Raw genomic sequence first — 23,700 nt, forward strand, 5'->3', positions numbered from 1 at the left:
ATAATACAGTAAGGTCAGGGCTCAGTGACCACATTTTATACATTAGGACATTAAGAGCATCTTCTACATCTCTGGTATTTATATATTCCGGCATTGGATCTTTAAAGACATTAGCTATCATTGATTTCTCCGCACATGCAACTTAACTAATAACGCAAATGAAATAAGTTTTTACATAAGAATTACTCACATAGATGAGTCCAGAGTAATAGCGATCCTTCAGATTGTGTAGGACAGCTGCCTCATTCAGACAGGTTAATTCTGCCATGTCTTCCACCTTAGTAAATTTGGGTGGATTCATCTTCTGGATGTCATCCTTGTTGATCACAACTTTTTTGCCATTTTCTGCTAGTTCCACTACCACCTCATCACCCCGTTCTTCTTTAATGCTGGCAGCTTCAAACCCATGCTTTTGAGAGGGCACCCAGACCTGCTTCTTTGCTGTCCAGTCAGCCTGTGTGGCGGTGATACTCACAGGGTTTCGGTCAACAAAAAGGTAGCGTTCAGCATCATCTCTATATGAATTTCGAGATGACATGTTGCAGCCGATGAGGGTCCTAGAGGTAAAATATATACAAATTAATATAGACACAATAAGAATATGGCACTATAAATATTTGTCTCTGCCATCATTACATCTCCCTTAAAAATGACATAACGATAACTCCAATTTCACGCCAGCTAGTCTTATAAGTCCTAGAATAATTGGCCTTTGACCAAATGTTACAGAACAGTCAGAAAGGAAATAAAATAAATGGCATTTGATAGTATGCCAGATGTACTACAGGAGTAAAGGAAGTGGGAACAACTATGGAAAATTAATAGAAAGTTAATGGAAACTATAGCTCAGCCTGTTCTAAGCAGGGAAGTGCATGTTCCCTCATGTAACAATGACCAATGCGTGTGCTCAAATACACTCCATTCGTCTCTGCTTTTTCAATGATATAAAGCAAAGATGGAATTAAATAATGGAAAAACAATTCATATCTGCACAGGTGCCCACAGACTGTGCCTTTACGGCTGAAATTACGGTGCTGGTTTCTCCTGAAAACAGCACCGTAATTTCAGCCGTAACGGACGCTGCCGTGTGAACATACCCTCAGGGCTTAAAATATCAGGGGGAAATAGCTCCAATACATATGTGTCCGCCCCCAAAAAAAAAATGTGTGTATAGGAGACAGCATAGCATATCTATAGCACTACGACCCTATAAACTATGGATAGGATTAGATACAGCGGCTCAGCAGACAGTATCACACATGATAGGATTAGAGATAGGGCCCAGCAGACAGTATCACACATGATAGGATTAGATACAGTGGCTCAGCAGACAGTATCACACATGATTGGATTAGATATAGGGCCCAGCAGACAGTATCACACGATAGGATTAGATACAGTGGCTCAGCAGACAGTATCACACATGATAGGATTAGATATAGGGCCCAGCAGACAGTATCACACATGATACGATTAGATACAGGGCCCAGCAGACAGTATCACACATGATAGGATTAGATACAGGGCTCAGCTCGCTGACATTGCGGATCCAGCGTTGGACCCAGGAAAGGTAAGAATAAAAATTTTGCTTCTTTGTGTGTTACTGATTATTTTTGTGTGTTTGTGGTTTTTTTTTACAGGTTCGATTGTTGGACTTCGGATTCTAGGACTTCAATGACGGCGTTTTTTTTATTCTCAATAAAATGGTTAATGAGGTTTGTGTTTTTTTATTTCAATAAAATATTTTTTCTATGTGCTTGTATCTTTTTAAACTTTATTATCACCGCCTTAGTAATGGCCGCTGGCTGATTGACAACCTCCATTACTAAGGCGGGGCTTAATGTTAGCAGGTGCAGAGGCCAACACTAACCCCCATTATTACCCCGGTACCCACCGCCACCAGGGGTGCTGAGAAGAGCCGGGTACGAATCAGTACCCGTCCATCTGTAGAGACAGGCAGGCACCGGGGTGGCCGCAGGCTGGTAGTATTAGGCTGGGGAAGGCCAAAAACAGTGGCACCTACCACCCTGGTAATGCTGCCTGCTGCTGCTGTGTTGTATCTGGCTGGTTATGAAAATTGGGGGGGACCCGACATCGTTCTTTCCAATTATTTTTTATTTAAAATGACGTGGGGTCCCCCCATTTTTCATTACCAGCCAGACACAATAAAGCAGCAGCAACCTAGCATTACTAGGGTGGGAAGGGTCACTGTATCCGGCCTTTCCCCTCCTGATAATACCAGCCTGCGGTCACCCCAGTGGCCGACCATCACTACAGATGGTTGAGTACTGGATGGTACCCGGCTCTTCTCTGGTGGCGGTGGGTACCGGGGTAATAAAGGGGGTTAGTGTTAGCCTCTGCACGGCTAACACTAAGCCCCGCCTTAGCAATGGATGCTGTCAATCAGCCAGCGGCCATTACTAAGGCGGTAGTAATATAGTTTAAAAAAAACCACAAAGACATAGAAAAAATATTTTATTGAAATAAAAAAAAACCTACACAACCCTCATTAACCATTTTATTGATAATAAAAAAAAAGCCGTCATCGAAGTAGTCCTGGAATCCGCCGTAGTCCAACGACCGAACCTGTAAGAAAACACACAAAAAAAACCGATTAGTAACACATGTGTTAGGCTTAGATACAGGGCCCATGTGTGATACTGTCTGTGGGACCCTGTATCTTAGCCTACCACAACGTAGGCTTAGATACAGGGCCCAGCAGACAGTAATCTTATACAGTATAAGATTACTGTCTGTTGGGCCCTGTATCTAAGCCTACAGTGTGGTAGGCTTATATACAGGGCCCATCAGACAGGATCACACATGGGCCATGTATCTAAGCCTACCATGTGATTGGCTTAGATACAGGGCCCATCAGACAGGATCACGCATGGGCCATGTATTTAAGCCTACCATGTGATTGGCTTATATACAGGGCCCAGCAGACAGCATCACACAATCTGTGATCCTGTCTCATGGGCCCCCTAAGCCTACTACATCGTAGGCTTAGGGGTTGTGCAGTCCCTAAACATTGATGGCCTATCCACAGGATAGGCCATCAATAGCTGATGTGTCTCCCGGGACCCGCAAATCAGCTGTTTTGAAGGGGCCGCAGCACTCAGCACTACTCGCTCACACTGTGAATCGCCGACACCGATTCACAGTGTGACCGGAATTAAGTGACCGGAATGAAGGGGAACAGCTCTCGTACGAGTACTTCGGCCCCTTCAAAACAGCTGATTGGCGGGTCCCGGGAGTCGGACCCTGCCAGTCAGGGATAATCTTACCTTCCTCTTCAGCCGCGGCGGTAGTTCTGTCGTCTCGATGCTGTGTGCGGCGCATAGCGCTGTGACGTCATGCGCTGCGCACAGCCCTTGACGTCAGGACCTCCGCTGCTATCCGGAACCAGGAAGGTAAGTAAAGTCTGTTACTATAGTAACAGGGGCCCGCGGCCCGAGTTACTATGGTAACTTTTTATTGATGTGGTGCGGGGGGCTGTGGGCCCCCCTGCCTTCGGGGCCCCTATAGCTACGCCAGTGATGTTCATTATATTTTGCACATTTGCACCTTTTTTAACAACAAAATATTCTGCAACCTGAGGTTGTAAAAAGGTTCTAGCAGAATTAAACCATTCCATATTCCCCCACCAGACCTCCGATGTACAGGGCCATAGCTAGGGGGCGGGGGGGGGGGCGGGCATTTTTTTTCCCCTGGGCTCAACGAAGACAGAATGTAGGGGGGCCACCAGGCCGGGTGCACAGGTTCACACCTACCATGAGGCAGGATGAGCTGCTGGTCTCTGGCGATAGACTTCAGCATTGTGAGGGGGCGGCAAAAGAACGGCCACACACAGACGCTGTAAGCATTAGACCAGTGTGCTGGAAACCTCTCTTGCTGCATCACGCAGGACTTGTTTCTCCACCCTGCATGTCCCTTCTCTGCTCCAGCTCTTCCATCATTAGCTGTCAGCAGTTGGGGAGGAGCAGGAGGGAGGAAGTCTGCAGAGACAGTACAGGCAGAGAGCAGCACATGTAAGTTCACATCAGGCTCTCCTGTCACATTGGCTGAAGCACTAATAACAGCTAGAAGAGAATAACAGAGCCTGGTGTGCACTCTTCCTGACCTCCTCTAGGGGCAGCACTGTATCCGCAGGCTCTCTACCACTCCCCCTCCTGACTACTGAACTCCAGGCAACCATCACTGCTGCTCTATGAAGAGGCCCCAAGTTCTTGATCAGACTGTCTGCATGTGAAGAGTCCAGCTACCTACAGACGGAAATTGTGTGTGTGTGTGTGTGTGTGTGTGTGTGTGTGTGTGTGTGTGTGTGTGTGTGTGTGTGTATGTGTGTTCTGTTTGTCTGTATCCTACCTATCTATCTATCATCTACTATCTCTCTAGCTATTATCTCTCTCTCTCTCTATCCATCTAAGGCCTGATTCACATGAATGTGTTAAACGTCCGTGGGACGGCTGTTGAAACAGTGGCCGTCCCACGGACCTATATAATTCAATGTGGCCCTTCACACAGCCGTTGTTTCAACGGACCATGTGAAGGGTCCGTGGGAAAATAGGACATGTCCTATCTTTTCAAGAGATGTGCAGCGTTTGTATGAATCAGGCCTAAATCTGCAACAAAAAATCCCCAAAAAATATCCTCCTGTGGCGCTTTTGTGGCAACGCATCCCTGGTCCTCCTGATGGTCTCTGTACAGCTGGGATCCTGTAATGATGTTTCATCACATTTGACCGCTGCAACCAATCACAGGATGCCAGCTGTACAGAGACCATCCAGGAGGACCAGGGACATGTTGCCACAGGAACACCAGGGAGGTGAGTATAGTCTTTTTTTTTATTTTTATCTCCACTGGTTTCAACAGCACGATTTGGTGCAGATTTTCTGGCAGATTTCCCTGCAAATTCTGGGTTGGATTTGCTGCTGAATTTTCTCTAGCAAATTTGATCCATGTGTACATACCTTAAATGGACACAAGTTACAAATGCTCCAGTAGTATACAGTTTTATGCCACCCAAAAACCAGTGCAAACCCCCCCCCCTGAAAAAAACATATACCTCAGCACATTGTGAAACCGCGCAGTAGTCGTTGCATACGTAGATGTGCACACAAACGTTTTTTGAAGTTCAACAGTGGCGCCATTTAAGTTTTTGCCTCAGGTGGCAAAAAAAGCTTGAATTGGCCCCTCAGGTGTAGATACGATTGCATTCTCCTCCTGGAGCGGAGTCCCCCTGATGTCACTATCCATATATCGGCAGTAACGTCAGGGACCCCTCCTGCAGGAGAGGAATCATACTTCCCGCTGTCCCGGATGGCCGGTGGTATGTTCCGCAGTCAACTGTATCTTCGTCCTCAGGACGCAAATACAATTGAACTTAATGCTGAAGCAAGGAACCATCAGCTCCCTGCTTCAGCATTAGTTAAGAGCGGAGGAGCAGAGGGAGCTGTGCCCAGGGAAGCCCTTGACATCACTGTCCATATAAGGACAGTGACTTCAGTGGCTCCTCTGAAGTGGAATCCCCGTTGCCGACATTCTGGCAGGGGATTCCGCTCCAGGAGTAGCCCCTGACGTCACTATCCATATATGGACAGTAATATCAGTGATATCACTGTACATAAATAAACAGTATCAACTAGGAGCGGAATCCCCGGCCTGTGCTCTGGCTGAGTATTCTGTTCCTAGAGGGAGTCTCAATGACCCAATCTACATGGGGGAAGGGGTAGCGCTATCTACAAGAGGGCGTGGCACTATCTACATGGGCACAGTGGCACTATATAGGAACACTATCTACAGAGGACACTGGCGCTAGCTACATCGGTACTGTCTGTGGGCACTATCTACGTGGGTACTGTGGCACTATCTACATGGGCACTGGCACAAGAGGCATCTAAGGGGGCATTGTACGGAATGGGGGCATCTAAGGCAGCATTAAACTGTATGGGGCAGCTATGACGGCATTATACTTTATGGGGAAGCTATAGGGGCATTATACTTTATGGGGCAGCTATAGGAGCATTATACTGTATGGGGCAGTTGTAGGGGCATTCTACCGTATGGAGGTAGCTATAGGTCATTATACATACAGTGAAGGAAATAAGTATTTGATCCCTTGCTGATTTTGTAAGTTTGCCCACTGTCAAAGGCATGAACAGTCTAGAATTTTTAGGCTAGGTTAATTTTACCAGTGATAGATTATATTAAAAAAAATACAGAAAATCACATTGTCAAAATTATATATATTTATTTGCATTGTGCACAGAGAAATAAGTATTCGATCCCCTACCAACCATTAAGAGTTCAGCCTCCTCCAGACCAGTTACACGCTCCAAATCAACTTGGTGCCTGCATTAAAGACAGCTGTCTTAAATGGTCACCTGTATAAAAGACTCCTGTCCACAGACTCAATTAATCAGTCCGATTCTAACCTCTACAACATGGGCAAGACCAAAGAGCTTTCTAAGGATGTCAGGGACAAGATCATAGACCTGCACAAGGCTGGAATGGGCTACAAAACCATAAGTAAGACGCTGGGTGAGAAGGAGACAACTGTTGGTGCAATAGTAAGAAAATGGAAGACATACAAAATGACTGTCAATCGACATCGATCTGGGGCTCCATGCAAAATCTCACCTCGTGGGGTATCCTTGATCCTGAGGAAGGTGAGAGCTCAGCCGAAAACTAAACGGGGGGAACTTGTTAATGATCTCAAGGCAGCTGGGACCACAGTCACCAAGAAAACCATTGGTAACACATTACGCCGTAATGGATTAAAATCCTGCAGTGCCCGCAAGGTCCCCCTGCTCAAGAAGGCACATGTACAGGCCCGTCTGAAGTTTGCAAATGAACATCTGGATGATTCTGAGAGTGATTGGGAGAAGGTGCTGTGGTCAGATGAGACTAAAATTGAGCTCTTTGGCATTAACTCAACTCGCCGTGTTTGGAGGAAGAGAAATGCTGCCTATGACCCAAAGAACACCATCCCCACTGTCAAGCATGGAGGTGGAAACATTATGTTTTGGGGGTGTTTCTCTGCTAAGGGCACAGGACTACTTCACCGCATCAATGGGAGAATAGATGGAGCCATGTACCATTAAATCCTGAGTGACAACCTCCTTCCCTCCACCAGTACATTAAAAATGGCTCGTGGCTGGATCTTCCAGCATGACAATGACCCGAAACATACAGCCAAGGCAACAAAGGAGTGGCTCAAAAAGAAGCACATTAAGGTCATGGAGTGGCCTAGCCAGTCTCCAGACATTAATAATAATAATAATAATAATAATCTTTATTTATATAGCGCCAACATATTACGCAGCACTTTACAATTTAGAGGGAACATGAAACAAACAATATCAGACATTACATAGTGACAAAGTTCATTTACAATTCAAACCTGGGGAGTGAGGACCCTGCTCGCAAGAGCTTACAATCTATGAGGACATAAGGGAGACACAAAGTGTAACAGTGTTTGTTTTGTACAATAGTCCGGCCATTTTTATACACATGCGGTGGTAACATAAAGCTGCATGAGCCGTTCACCAGCCGGTATCCGTGTATGACTGACATGAAGAGAAGGAGTGTGAGGGAATTAATCCCATCGAAAACTTATGGAGGGAGCTGAAGATCCGAGTTGCCAAGTGACAGCCTCGAAATCTTAATGATTTACAGATGATCTGCAAAGAGGAGTGGGCCAAAATTCCATCTAACATGTGTGCAAACCTCATCATCAACTACAAAAAACGTCTGACTGCTGTGCTTGCCAACAAAGGTTTTGCCGCCAAGTATTAAGTCTTGTTTGCCAAAGGGATCAAATACTTATTTCTCTGTGCACAATGCAAATAAATATATATAATTTTGACTATGTGATTTTCTGTTTTTTTTTTTTTATATAATCTATCTCTCACTGGTAAAATTAACCTAGCCTAAAAATTCTAGACTGTTCATGTCTTTGACAGTGGGCAAACTTACAAAATCAGCAAGGGATCAAATACTTATTTCCTTCACTTATTTCCTTCACTTATTTCCATACATGTGGCCAGTGTCGTACTGATAAATGGTGCCCGATCTTATCCGCTTTTGGAACACTGCACATATTTCATCGCCATATTCTGAGAGCCAGAACTTCTTTATTTTTTCACCACCTGAGCTGTGTGAGGGCTTATTTGTTGCAGGACAATCTGTGGTTTTCATTGGTACAGTTTTGGGGTGCATGCGATTTTTTTTGATCACTTTTTATTTAATTTTTTGGCAAGCAAGGTGATCAAAAACCATCAATTCTGACAATGTTTTTTATTCTTTTTTTTTTTACGGCGTTCATCCTAGGCTATAAATGACTATTTTACTTTATCCCACCCAGCTTCTTTCACTGCAGACACACAGCGTGACGTCACCCACATGTTCTTCAACCTTGGCGTCGGATGAGAGAAGATACATCGGCTCCAGGCGTTCGAGAGGGTAATATGCTCGTATCTAGGGAGTTTACTATGCTTACCTGCACACGGTGATACTGCTGCAGATTCAACTGTACCCTCTCGGACGCCTGGAGCCGATGTGTCTTCTCTCGTCCGACGGGGTGAAGGACCTGTGGGAGGAAGGGACGTCACAGCGTGATCTCGCGAGAACACGCTGTGTGTCTGTGCCGTGAAAGAAGCTGGGTGGGAACGATGAGAAGTGTATGACGCGGATTTGTCAGCGTCATACACTTCTATTCACAACGCGCAGTTGGTAAAACCAGTAAACACGCCCAGTTGGTAAAAACACAATACATGCCCAGTTGGTAAAACGAGAAAACACGCCCAGTTGTCCATTGAAAAGCTAATTTGCATAAATCAAAAATTGCTCATAACTTGGGCAAAAATGATTGATTAAAAAAAACAAAAAAAAAAAAAACGTTACTGTTATCTACATTGCAGCGCCGATCACATTCAATAGGAGATAGGGATTTCATAATCTGGTGACAAAGCCTCTTTAACACATTTGTGTGAGTAAGGCCTAAGTCAGTAATTTTTTTTTTGTTTTATGACCCATTAATCAGACAAGTCATAAAGGTAAGTTAAACTGGTGTTCAACCTTTGTGACCCCCACTGTTAAAGAGTACGAGGGACCCAAATCCTTATTCTCAGCTGGAGAGCATGATGAGCAAGCACTAATTGGAATTATCAATACCTATACCAAACCAGGCCAAATATTCCATATAGTGATCTATGTATATCAATATACAAACATAATCCCCATAAATATATATGTAGATACTACCATGTAATTACTGAATAACATATTAGCACACCATAATGGTTGGTTCAACCTTAGTGGTATCCATGCTTTAAATATCTCTTTATTTTTTAGACAGCACTGATATACAGTAATGTACTGAGCGTGTATATATTTTTGTCTCTTTAGGCAGTATTTATTGCTATTGCATGTGATATTTTGTGATATTTTTGAACTGCACTGGTGTGATGCGCTGCCCTGTATATTGTAGTCCCCCCACCACCAACATGTTGCTTTAAACGTATTTGTTATTTTAGGTCGTGTTGGCCCATTGTTTTTACTAATCTGATTAAATATAATAAATATCTTTTGTATGGTATTTATGGTGTGCTAATATGTTATTCAGTAATTACATGGTAGTATCTACATATATATTTATAGGGATTATAGTCATTGGAATTAGTCGAGCTTCCTCATTTGGCGGTTTTTAATGCTGCTGCTCCCACTGACCTATCTGACTGATCGGTCAAGAAAGTGAAAAAAGTGGTTGTTATGGCACAACAAGTTAGAGGCCTTAGTCAAATGGTGCCGTCAAGTCGTGCTTTTTACCACAACTGCCGCAAAAATATGGCAACATTTTTCAGTAGATGGGGAAAAAAAGTGTCACGACCACTATGCCTGAATATACCTTAAGGCCAGGTTTATTTTTAAATTCCCAGCATGCAAATGTGTTGCGACTATTCACAGCAGATTTCATTCTTTTCAATGTAGAGGGGGTGAAATCCACAGTGAATCCGTAGCAAAATCTGCAACAAATCTGCTACATTTGTGCAGATTTGCTGCAGATTTAGCATGCATTTTGTAAGTCAAAACCAGAATTGGATCCAGGAGAGCAGACCAGGCCTTCCTTTATATATTTCTTCTGTTTAGGTTCCGTTCCTAGTTTTGGCTTAAAAAAATGCATGCAAAATCTGCAGCAAATCTGCACTGTGGGAACACAGCTGTAGGGTGAATTCACATGCAGCAGATTTGCTGCAGAAATTTCTTGCTTGTGCTCGCGTGATCACACAGTCTTTCCTTCACTGTCTACAAGATCTGGAGAGAAAAGGAAAGCGTGTGTGTGCGCACGTACGCACAGCTCCGCCGCCGCCACGGAACAGAAAAGGAGAAGAATGTGAATTTTTCTTCTCCTCTTCTGCTCCGTAGCAGCAGCGGCAGAGCTGTGTGCATGCGCGCACGTTCTACTCTCTCCAGCTCTTGTCAGACAGTGAAGGAAAGATTGTGTGATCTTGCGAGAGAGATCACACAGCACAAGCCATTCTGACACTGTCCGTAGCTGATTGGACAGTGTCAGAGCGCTAAGTATCATGCCCGCCTGCCCTTTCCAAGAGAAGACACGGCCCATTGACAACACAGGGGATAATTTAAATATCGGGCGCTAAATATAACGGCACCGACATCTAAAAAACAGAGGAGGCTAGAAACATACTTTTGAAAAATACAAATCTGAGGGTACAGCTCTAGCCTTTGTAAATTATAAAAAGCTTAATAAAATTTGTAAAAAGTTAATAAAATCAGCAAAAATACAAAATGAAAGGAAGGTGGCCAAGGATAGTAAAACAAATCCCAAAAAATTCTTCAAGTATATAAATGCAAAAAAGCCAAGGTCTGAACATGTAGGACCCCTAGATAGTGGTAATGGGGAGTTGGTCACAGGGGATCAAGAGAAGGCAGAGTTACTAAATGGGTTCTTTAGCTCTGTATATACAACAGAAGAAAGAGCAGCTGATGTAGCCGCGGTGCCAGTGCTGTTAATATATCAGTTGATATACTGAATTGGGTGAATGTAGAGATGGTCCAAGCTAAATGAAACAAAATAAATGTACACAAGGTCCCGGGACCAGATGGGTTACACCCTAGAGTTCTTAAAGAGCTTAGTTCAGTTATTTCTGTCTCCCTATTCATAATATTTAGAGATTCTCTAGTGACTGGTATAGCACCAAGGGACTGGCGCAGGGCAAATGTTGTGCCAATTTTCAAAAAGGTCTAGGTCTTCCCCGGGTATTTATAGAACAGGAAGCTTAACATCCATTGTGGGGAAAATGTTTGAGGAACTACATACAGAATTATGTGACAAAAAATAGTATTATAAGTGACAGCCAGCACGGTTTTACTAAGGACAGAAGCTGTCAAACCAACTTGATTTGTTTTTATGAAGAGGTGAGCAGAAGCCTAGACAGAGGGTCCGCTGTGGATATAGTATTTTTGGACTTTGCAAAGGCACTTGACACTGTCCCTCATAGACGTCTAATGGGTAAATTATATAGGTTTAGAAAGTATCTTTGTAATTGGATTGAGAATTGGCTCAAGGACCGTATCCAGAGAGTTGTGGTCAATGATTCCTACTCTGAATGGTCCCCGGTTATAAAAGTGGTGTACCCCAGGGTTCCGTGCTGGGTCCACTATTATTCAACTTATTTATTAATGATATAAAGGATGGGATTAAAAGCACTATTTCTATTTTTGCAGATGACACCAAGCTTTGTAGTAAAGTTCAGTCTATGGAAGATATTCGTGAATTGCAACAAATTAAACAAACAGTGTTTGGGCGTCCACTGGGCAAATGAGGTTTAATGTAGATAAATGTAAAGTTATGCACTTGGGTACGAACAACCTGCATGCATCATATGTCCTAGGGGGGGCTACACTGGGGGAGTCACTTGTTGAGAAGGATCTGGGTGTACTTGTAAATCAAACTAAATAACAGCATGCAATGTGTAACGTCCATGGTCGCTGACCACAAACTCCTTCCATCGACGCCCTTCTCTCCAGAGATGTCTGCACATACGGCGTTCCTGTTCCACAGTGACTACCAGGGTGCGCTCGCGAGCTCAGTCCAGACTCAAGAAGTCAGAGCGCACGCATGTGGGAGATTTAGCTGATTGCTCCCAGAGCACCCTGGGCTATAAGGTCTCAGCCCCTTCCTCCCATGCCTGAGCGTTGTTGTCGTATCCTAAGTTTGTCTGGCAAATGGTCCCCTAGTGTTTCCTGCTCCCAGTGTTCCCTGTTCTTGTATCCTGATCTAGTGCCAAGTTGAGCTGTTGCCATGCTGTGCTGTATACCACGCCTGTCCTGCTACTCCACGCCTGACGTCTACCTGCTGCCAAGTTCCAGCCAAGCCTGTGTTGCTACTGTCCGAGCTGCCACAGGTACTGTAATGACGGGGTAGGGAGACAGACAGGTGAGCCCTAATCTACCCGCCACTCAGTCCCTGCCTACTTGCACGGCCCGTCTTAGGCGACGGCGTACAACTGGGCAACGGTCCCTACGCTCAATATGTGCATGACAGACAAACAGAAAAGGGTACACAGAAGCTAAGGGAAATGGGGCAGTTGCCCACGGCAACACCGTGAGCAACAAGAGTAGTGAACAAGCTGAGTCAAACCAGGAGTGTACGAGGTACCAAACGCAGAGCAGGAGAGTAGTCAGTAAAGCCAGGGTCAATATGAAGCAGAGGTCAATAGTACAAGCAGCAGCAGCAGAGCCAGGAAACAGGCAGAATCACAGACAAAGGAGGAGCAGGAAATGAAGGCATAAATAGACAGAGGGCGGGAGCTAGCTCCGTCTGGCCAGGCTGTGATAGGCTCTCCCACTTCTCAGTCTCCCAACCCGAGTGGTAGATGATCGAGTCACTCTATCAGACTTAGGAGCAGGTGCAGACTGATTAACCACGGGCGTCGACACAGAAGCTGCGTCTGGCAGATCCTTTACAGGTACCCTATATGAACTATAGACTCTGACCTGCGCCCTGTTGGCCAGCTGCCATACCGACAAGGCGGTACGGCCCTTTGGGTCCACGAACCCTACGTGACAGTACGCTCAGGCCATGGACCCCGCTGGTCGATCCAAGACCATGACGACGTCACAAGAGATGCGGGCGGATATGCTAGACCTCCGGTCTCGACAGGACCAACTCCTCCAGGGCTTGAATATTCTCGCACGTCGGCAGGAGGCACGAGCTGCCGTTCCTCCTACACCTCCTGGCAGTACTGTTCCTCAAACTACACCTCCTGGCAGTGTTGATCCTCGTTTTTCTTTGCAACTTCCTGACCGCTATAATGGAGACGCAAGTACCTGTTGTGGATTTTTGAACCAGTGCCAGATCCACTTCAGCCTGTATTCTAGGGCATTTTCATCTGATGACGCAAGGGTTGCTTTCATCATCTCTCTTCTTACTGGCAAGGCCCTTGCATGGGCGAACCCTTTCTTGGAGAGACAAGGACCAGAGACCCGTGACTTCCAGGGGTTCCTTCGGACATTTCGCACGGTGTTTGAGGAGCCTGGACGAGTCTCCTCTTATGCGGCTTCCTTGCTGATCCTACGCCAAGGAGACATCTCTCTGGGCGAGTACGCCATCCACTTCCGCACCCTGGAGGGAGAACTGTTGTGTAACAATGAGGCTCTGGTGCCTACATTCTGGCATGGCCTGTCTCCTAAGGTTAAAGACGAACTTGCCGCTCGAGACCTGCCGTCTACCCTGGATAAGCACATCCTCCTGGCTGCCCGGATTGATAGAAAGCTTTGAGAACGGCTCCAAGAGGTTAGTCGGGAGGGAGGCCTTCCTAGTCTGGCCCCTACCTTGCAACAACCCCTGCCGTCCTCATATGCCGATCCTTTTCAGGAGTCTGTGAGGATTGACCAATGTAAACTATCTACCCAGGAGAGACAATGCAGATGCACTTTGGGACTCTGTCTTTATTGCGGCCTCGGAGGCCATCTTGTGCGTCTGTGTCCCCAAAAGCCCCAAAGACTAGGGATGGTAGGAGAGACAACCTTGGGTAAAGAAGGACTCATGTCTAAGTTGTCCATACCCGTGAACATAGTGTCCGGTGAGAAAACGCATCAGGTCTCTGCGTATCTGTACTCTGGATCCGCTGCTAATTTCATTTGTAGACACTTGGTGGACCCTCTCCAATTACCTACTACCCCTCTGCAGAGACCATTGATGGTTGCATCAGTAAATGGACTAGCTCTGCCAGACCCAGTCATAGCGGTGACCAAACCGCTGAGGCTCCAAGTAGGGGCTCTCCACTCCGAACTTCTACTGTTCTATGTCCTGTCCAAGGCCGTTAACCCTGTGCTGCTGGGTCTGCCTTGGCTCCGACTACATGCCCCAGTCCTGGACTGGAATTCTTGAGAGGTTCTCCAGTGGGTCCCCGAGTGTCACAGCCGATGCCTGGTGCAGATTCGTTCGGTCAAGCCTTCTCTCCCTCGATTATTGGCAGGATTGCCTGGTCATTATGCTGAATTTTCGGACGTCTTCAGCAAAAGGGAGGCGGAGACACTGCCCCCACACCAGGCGTATGACTGTCCTATCGAGCTGATCCCTGGTGCACCCCTTCCCCGTGGTAGGATATATCCTCTATCCTTGGCAGAGACTCAGTCCATGTCCACCTATATTAAGGAGAACTTGGAGAGGGGCTTCATACGGAATTCGGTTCTTCATAGTTAAGAAAAAGGATGGCTCCCTGCGTCCTTGTATTGACTACCGGGGTCTCAAACAAATCACGGTGAAGAATAAATATCCGTTGCCGCTGATCTCTGAATTATTTGATCGTATACGTGATGCCAAAATTTTTTCCAAAGTAGACCTGCGTGGGGTTTACAACCTAATCTGGATTCGCCAGGGTGACGAATGGAAGACTGCATTTAACACTCGTGATGGACACGGAGTATCTAGTAATGCCGTTCGGCCTGTGTAATGCTCCCGCGGTCTTCCAGGAGTATGATAATGACATTTTCCGTGACCTCCTCTATGTTTGTGTTGTGGTCTATCTTGATGACATCTTGATTTTTTTCTCCAGAACATGTGACTCATCAGAGACATGTCCGTCAAGTTTTGCTGCAGTTAAGAGAGAATCTTCTGTACGCGAAGTTGGAGAAGTGCGTGTTTAAAAAGGATGCTCTACCCTTCCTCGGCTACATTGTCTCAAATAGAGGTCTCAAGATGGATCCTGAAAAGGTAAAGTCCGTTCTGGAATGGCCCCGCCATCAAGGCTTGAGGGCCATGCAGCGCTTTCTGGGATTCGCCAATTTTTACAGTTTAATCCAAACGTCTCCTCACTGACTTCTATCTCTGACCTCACTAAGAAGGGCATGAACGCCAAGGTGTGGACTCCTGAGGCAGAGTCTGCACTCAACAGCCTGAAGAGTGCCTTCACGTCAGCTTCTATTCTCCATCATCCCGACATTTCTCTACAGTTATCGCTGGAGGTGGACACATCCTCTGTCGGTGCTGGTGCACTCCTGTTCCAGAGAGGTTCCAAGGTCAAGTCTATGGTATGTGGATATTTCTCTAAGCTCTTCTCTCCCGCAGAGCACAACTACTAGATTGGGGATCGGGAGTTACTGGCCTTCAAGTTGGCCCTGGAGGAGTGGAGACATCTACTAGAGGGCGCAGCTCATCCCATCCTCATTTTTACGGACCACAAGAACCTCACTTATCTCCAGACGGCCCAACGGCTGAATCCTCGTCAGGCCAGGTGGTCGCTGTTCTTTACCAGGTTCAAGTTTGAGCTCCATTATCGCCCGGTCGACAAGAATGTGAGGGCCGATGCCTTGTACAGGTCTTTCGAGACACCATGGAGATGCCAAAGAACATTATTGATCAGTCTTGCATTGTCTGTCAATCCCCTGCAATTTGGGGACATTCCTCCAGCGAGAACTTTTGTGCGCCTGGCTGACCGAGGAAGAATCCTCCGCTGGGGACACTCCTCTAGACTGGCAGGTCACGCGGGGACCCGTAAGACCCGAGATCTGATTGCCCATCATTTCTGGTGCCCACGCTGCCCAAGGACATTTTGGAGTTTGTTTCCTTCTGCTCAGTGTGTGCAGCTAACAAGGTCGCTCACTCTGGACCTGCTGGCCTCCTCCAGCCATTGCCTGTGGCCGATGCTCCTTGGCAGCATATAGCTATGGACTTTATTACTGACCTGCCTCCCTCTGCTGGATGCAGTGCTGTCTGGTTGGTGGTGGATCGATTTTCGAAGATGGCCCACTTCGTTCCTCTGACCGGTCTTCCTTCTGCTCTCTTACCGCAGCATATTGTGTCTGATCGGGGGGTTCAGTTCACCTCGAAGTTCTTGAGAGCTCTCTGCGGACTCCTAGGTGTAAAGTTAGACTTTTCCTCAGCCTACCATCCTCAGTCCAATGGTCAGGTCGAGGGGATCAATCAGATCTTGGAGAACTACTTACGACACTTCATCTCCAAGCAGCATGATGACTGGGTGCAGTTGCTTCCATGGCCTGAATTCTCATGCAATAATCACACCAGTGAGTCCACACAGAAGACACTGTTCTTCATTGTCTACGGCCAACACCCACGAATTCCTCTCCCGGTGCCTGAGACGTCCGAGGTACCAGCTGCTGACACGGCTTTTAGGGACTTTCTGCAAATCTGGCAGCAGACTCGATCCTCCATGCTGCTGGCGGTCTACCGCATGAAACAGAAGGCGGACACAAGGAGAAGAGTTCCTCCTCAGTTTCTTCCTGGCACAAAGGTCTCGCTGTCCTCCAGGTATATTCGACTGAGGGTGTCATCATACAAATTTGCTCCCAGGTTCCTCGGACCCTACGTGATGCTACAGCAGATCAACACTGTCGCTTATAAGCTGCGGTTGCCTACTACCCTCAAGATCCCCAACTGCTTCCATGTCTCTCTCCTGAAACCGGCGGTTCCGAACCGCTTTACCAAGACTCCTAGCCCTGCGGTGGCCTCCAGCGGTCCTTCAGACACCTTCGAGGTTAAGGAGATCCTGGACATTAAAAAAGTAAGAGGAAGTACCATTTATTTAGTAGATTGGACGGGGTTTGGCCCAGAAGAGAGGTCCTGGGAGCCAGAAGAGAATCTCTACGCTCCTACCCTCATTAAGAGGTTTCTCTCTCGTTCTGGTCTCAAGAGGAGGGGGCGTAAGAGGGGGGATACTGTAATGTCCGTGGTCGCTGACCACAAACTCCTTCTATCCAGTCGACGTCCTTCTCTCCAGAGATGTCTGCACATACGGCCGTCCTGTTCCACAGTGGCCACCAGGGTGCGCTCGCGAGCTCAGTCCAGACTCAAGAAGCCAGAGCGCACGCATGTGGGAGATTTATCTAATTGCTTCCAGAGCACCATGGGCGATAAGGTCTCAGCTCCTTCTTCCCGAGCCTGAGCGTTGTTTTCGTATCCTGAGTTTGTCTTGCAAATGGTCCCCTAGTGTTTCCTGCTCCCAGTGTTCCCTGTTCCTGTAACCTGTATCCTGATCTAGTGCCATGTTGAGCTGTTGCCGTGCTGTGCTGTATACCACGCCTGTCCTGCTACTCCATGCCTGACGTTTACCTGCTGCCTAGTCCCAGCCAAGCCTGCCTTGCTACTGTCCGAGTTGCCCCAGGTACCCTATATGAATTATAGACTCTTACCTGCGCCCTTTGGCCAGCTGCCAAGGCGGTACGGACCTGTGAGTCCACGAAACAATGTCAATCAGCTGTTTCAAGGGCCAGCAAGATATTGTCGTGTATTAAAAGAGGCATGGACTCACGGGACAGGGATGTAATATTACCACTTTACAAAGAATTAGTGAGGCTTCATCTATAATATGCAGTTCAGTTCTGGGCTCCAGTTCATAGAAAAGATGCCCTGGAGTTAGAAAAAATACAATGAAGAGCAACAAAGCTAATAAGGGGCATGGAGAATCTACGTTATGAGGAAAGATTAAAAGAACTAAACCTATTTAGCCTTGAAAAAAGACGACTGAGGGGAGACATGATTAACTTATATAAATATATTAATGGCACATACAAAAAAATATGGTGAAATCCTGTTCCAAAACAAGGGGGCACTCCCTCCGTCTGGAAAAAGAAAGGTTCAACCTGCAGAGGCGGCAAGCCTTATTTACTGTGAGAACTGTGAATCTATGGAATAGTCTACCACAGGAGCTGGTCACAGCAGGGACAGTAGATGGCTTTAAAAAAAGGCTTAGATATTTTCCTAGAACAAAAAAATATTAGCTCCTATGTGTAGAAATTCTTTACTTTCCTTTTCCCATCCCTTGGTTGTACTTGATGGACATGTGTCTTTTTTCAACTATGTAACTATGTAAGTGAGACAAAGTTTGTTCAACAGTGCCTATTACATGGTGCACTCAGCTGCACCTGTATGGGCTAGTGAAAGGTTACCTTTCAGGGTATGTGCACACAGTGTTTTCAGCCGTATTTCGGGCCGTAAACGTCCCGAAAAACGGCTGGAAAATCGGAAGCAGAACGCCTACAAACATCTGCCAATTGATTTCAATGGGAAATACGGCGTTCTATTCCGAAGTGGCATTTTTTTACGCCTCGTTTTCCAAAAACGGAATGTAAAAAGACGCCCGCGAAAAAGAAGTGCATGTCACTTCTTGGGACATTTTTGGAGCGGTTTTTCATTGATTCTATAGAAAAACAGCTCCAAAAGCGGCCGTCAAAAACGCGAGTTTGATTAAAAAACGCTTAAAAATCAGGAGCGGTTTTCCCTTGAAAACAGCTCCGTATTTTCAGACGTTTTTGGTTAAGCGTGTGAACATACCCTCAGGGTCATCTGCTGAAGGCTGGGATTTAACACAACATTTGCATCTGAATGAAGCCTTTTTTGCAGCTCCCAATGTGGTGAACATAAAACAAAGGGAGTACAGTATTTTCATGACAGCGGTATTCCTTCCTCACCAGCAATGTTTTTATTTCCTGGAGAATAAACTACAGATCAGTACGATATCTCCCAACTATTTATTCCCATGAATTCTACAAAAGACAAAATGCACAAACTCCGTTATTTAATTATACCTAATAGAATATGTCCATAAAAATAACGTTAAGAAGAAGACGTTTACAAAAGCTTGGTGGAACAAAGAATTATACAGAGCTTGGCATGTAGGACAACTACTGTAGCTTTACAATCCAACCCACATAACAATGGGCCGGATTCCAGTCTGTTTACTTTCCTTGGCCTTGCTTGCTGTACTGCAGCTCAGTCAAACAATACTGCGCCTCCCGGCTCATTCCAGGGACACACATACTACATTGGCTTATACATAAGATTTGCCAGTCCAGCAAATATTTTTGGTTCTTTTATGTTACTTATTTCTCAGTGAAGAAGCACTGCATAACGTGACATATTACCACTAATCTCTTACTTTAAAGAGGATATATTATGGTGATTGATCACTTTAAAGAGGCTCTGTCACCACATTATAAGTGCCCTATCTCCTACATAAGGAGATGGGCGCTATAATGTAGGTGACAGTAATGCTTTTTATTTAGAAAAACAATCTATTTTAAACCACTTTATGAGCGAATTTTAGCTTTATGCTAATGAGTTTCTAAATGCCCAAGTGGGCGTGTTTTTACTTTAGACCAAGTGGGCGTTGTACAGAGGAGTGTATGACGCTGACCAATCAGCGGAATAAACATTTCTCTACATTCATTTACACTGCACTAGCGATATAGTTATATCGTTATGTACAGCTACATACACAAACACTAACATTACTGTAGTGTCCCGATAATGAATATACATCACTACCAGCCGGAACGTGATGTTTATTCAAAATCCTGACCACTTCTGAATCTTTTCTGTGAGATTCCAGCAAGGCAAACGTAATCTTGTTTGAAATGACAGGTTACATCGTAATCTCGCGAGATTACGTTTGCCTTGCTGTAAACCTCACAGAGACGCTACAGACGTGTCAGGATTCTGAATACACAGGGCATCCTGGCTGGAGGTAATGTATATTCATGATTAGGACACTGCAGTAATGTTAGTGTTTGTGTATGTGGCTGCACATAGCGATATAACTATATCGCTAGTGCAATGTAAATGAATGGAGAGAAGTGTATGACGCTGATTGGTCAGCGTCATACACTCCTCTGTACAACGCCCACTTTGTCTAAAGTAAAAACACGCCCACTTGGGCATTAAGAAAATAGCATAAAGCTAAAAATCGCTCATAAAGAGGTTTAAAATAGATAGTTTTTCTAAATAAAAAGCATTACTGTCACCTACATTATAGCGCCGATCTCCTTATATAGGAGATAGGGCACTTATAATGTGGTGACAGAGCCTCTTTAAATGAAAGAATCTACTAGATGTTCTTACGGAGGATTCAGATCCCTCACACCAAACTCTTTTTTGGGGAGGGGGTGAAAAGAGATCGCATTATATATGTATAAGAGGAATCACATGGCCATATCTGTGGCACCATTGGAGAAGGACCTACTATTTTACAAGCCCTTTACATACCATATATGTATCCAAATCGCATGCTTGTTCCCAATTTCATCAAATGAGAATCACAAAAAACTTTGAATACTAAAAAAAAAATGCTCCTCAAAGAGCTACTAACATATTTTAAACCAGCTTTAATGTATTTTTCTGTTCGGGAGATAATTCCACTGTTCATCTGTTCTAGATCTTATATAAAAAAAAAAAATTCCCCTTTCCCTTTACTTAGCGTCAAGTAATATGATCTTTCCAAAATAATTACTCTATTCACCTTATGGTGCCATTCTACTTCCCATTCGAAATGTTTTGAGATCCATTTATAAATCATAACCAATCTTGACAGAAACAAAATCTTTCTAACTAGTTTGCTACAACAATCAGTCTTTCCTAAGACCAGAGATGCCAAGAATAAATAGAATCGGTTACATTTTCAACTTAATTTAGAAATAGATGCTGCTTCTCCACTCGAGTATCTCTGTAGCTTGGGACAACGCCACAACAAGTGGATGAGATCCGCTTGATGTATACCACATATCTGACAATTATCGTTATTCCTTAACCCCATAACCTTTAAGAGATTCGGTGTATAATAAATGATCTATGATTGATCATAAAACAAATAAAATCGGTTATCATAATTTAATAATGCTTCTCCGATATGTTTATAAACTAACCCCCAGTCAATCCTAATCCCAAGATCCTTATACCATTTTCTTTGTGATTTAATATGATTTTCTTTATCCCCTAAAAATATTTTGTCATATAGTGAGGACAAATGTCCTTTCTTACTTTTTATACATACTAATACTTAAAAAGTGTAAGAAAAAACTGTGATTTATATTTAATAGCCAAATAGGAACGTTTTATTTGAAAATATCTGAACATAATCAGGGATCTTGTAAAGTCTCTGAAGTTCTGTAAAAGTATTTAGTTGTGCATTATTAAATAAATGTGATATCCTTGTGATGTGATGCTTTGTCCAAAAGAAAGAGTCCGGGAGGCCATCAAACTCACTAATATTCCTATTGTCCCATAGAGGAGTGATTTCAATAAAGGTATTAATTTTTTCAATGAGTTTAACAGCATCCCAGACCCGCTGCAGGTTATCATATACAGTGAAGGAAATAAGTATTTGATCCCTTGCTGATTTTGTAAGTTTGCCCACTGTCAAAGACATGAACAGTCTAGAATTTTTCGGCTAGGTTAATTTTACCAGTGAGAGATAGATTATATATAAAAAAAAAAAAAGAAAATCACATTGTCAAAATTATATATATTTATTTGCATTGTGCACAGAGAAATAAGTATTTGATCCCTTGGGCAAACAAGACTTAATACTTGGTGGCAAAACCCTTGTTGGCAAGCACAGCAGTAAGACATTTTTTGTAGTTGATGATGAGGTTTGCACACGTTAGATGGAATTTTGGCCCACTCCTCTTTGCAGATCATCTGTAAATCATTACGATTTCGAGGCTGTCGCTTGGCAACTCGGATCTTCAGCTCCCTCCATAAGATGTCGATGGGATTAAGGTCTGGAGACTGGCTAGGCCACTCCATGACCTTAATGTGCTTCTTTTTGAGCCACTCCTTTGTTGCCTTGGCTGTATGTTTCGGGTCATTGTCGTGCTGGAAGACCCAGCCACGAGCCATTTTTAATGTCCTGGTGGAGGGAAGGAGGTTGTCACTCAGGATTTGACGGTACATGGCTCCATCCATTCTCCCATTGATGTAGTGAAGTAGTCCTGTGCCCTTAGCAGAGAAACACCCCCAAAACATAAGGTTTCCACCTCCATGCTTAACAGTGGGGACGGTGTTCTTTGGGTCATAGGCAGCATTTCTCTTCCTCCAAACACGGCGAGTTGAGTTAATGACAAAGAGCTCAATTTTAGTCTCATCTGACCACAGCACCTTCTCCCAATCACTCTCAGAATCATCCAGATGTTAATTTGCAAACTTTAGACGGGCCTGTACATGTGCCTTCTTGAGCAGGGGGACCTTGCGGGAACTGCATGCTTTTAATCCATTACGGCGTAATGTGTTACCAATGGGTTTCTTGGTGACTGTGGTCCCAGCTGCCTTGAGATCATTAACAAGTTCCCCCCGTGTAGTTTTCGGCTGAGCTCTCACCTTCCTCAGGATCAAGGATACCCCACGAGGTGAGATTTTGCATGGAGCCCCAGATCGATGTCGATTGACAGTCATTTTGTATGTCTTCCATTTTCTTACTATTGCACCAACAGTTGTCTCCTTCTCACCCAGCGTCTTACTTATGGTTTTGTAGCCCATTCCAGCCTTGTGCAGGTCTATGATCTTGTCCCTGACATCCTTAGAAAGCTCTTTGGTCTTGCCCATGTTGTAGAGGTTAGAGTCAGACTGATTAATTGAGTCTGTGGACAGGAGTCTTTTATACAGGTGACCATTTAAGACAGCTGTCTTTAATGCAGGCACCAAGTTGATTTGGAGCATGTAACTGCTCTGGAGGAGGCTGCACTCAATGGTTGGTAGGGATCAAATACTTATTTCTCTGTGCACAATGCAAATAAATATATATAATTTAGACTATGTGATTTTCTTTTTTTTTTTTTATAGATAATCTATCTCTCACTGGTAAAATTAACCTAGCCTAAAAATTCTAGACTGTTCATGACTTTGACAGTGGGCAAACTTACAAAATCAGCAAAGGATCAAATACTTATTTCCTTCACTGTATAGGCCCAGGTCCCAAATAAGGGGAATTCAGAGCCCCGGCTTCTAGGACTTCAAATATATTAGACCATTTGTCCTATAGTGTTTTCAACAAAAATGTATTAGCCCCCAGGGCCCCCCAGTCCCAGAATTGTTGGAACGGAGAAGCTAAAAAGTACTTCCTCTAATCAGGTAGGGCAAAGCCCCCTTTGGTTACCTGTAGGGTAAGAACAGAGTTTTTAATGCGGTTTTTTTTCCAGTTCCAAATTAGGTCATTAGCGATAGCTTCTAGAGTTTTAAAAAAAATTCCCAGTAACCAAATCGGGCAGTTGGAGGAAAAAAAATTATATTTTAGGTTAAAAAAATATAATTTGATCACTGCAATTTTTACAGCTCTGGTCAATGGTAACTTATTCCATGCTTTAACTTTCCCCCTCAAAGATACGAACAGAGGAATTATATTCAATGTAATGCAGTCAGCAGGGTCCCTAGAAATTTTACGC

The 23,700-nt window shown here is 44.7% G+C and overlaps 1 protein-coding gene across 5 annotated transcripts in view; it reads right to left on the reverse strand.

Annotated features, from left to right (window-relative positions):
- Positions 1–23,700, reverse strand: part of LOC142662116 (myosin-10-like) — a 428,074-nt gene that overhangs the window by 256,109 nt on the left and 148,265 nt on the right. For all 5 annotated transcript variants that reach the window (XM_075840065.1, XM_075840064.1, XM_075840061.1 and 2 more), the window contains exon 2: positions 191–557. In XM_075840065.1, the coding sequence (XP_075696180.1) occupies positions 191–538 (348 nt within the window). In that variant the 5' untranslated portion in view covers positions 539–557. The remainder of the gene's footprint in view (positions 1–190; positions 558–23,700) is intronic.

The sequence above is a fragment of the Rhinoderma darwinii genome, chromosome 10 (assembly GCF_050947455.1).
Source record: "Rhinoderma darwinii isolate aRhiDar2 chromosome 10, aRhiDar2.hap1, whole genome shotgun sequence".
NCBI lineage: Eukaryota > Metazoa > Chordata > Amphibia > Anura > Rhinodermatidae > Rhinoderma > Rhinoderma darwinii.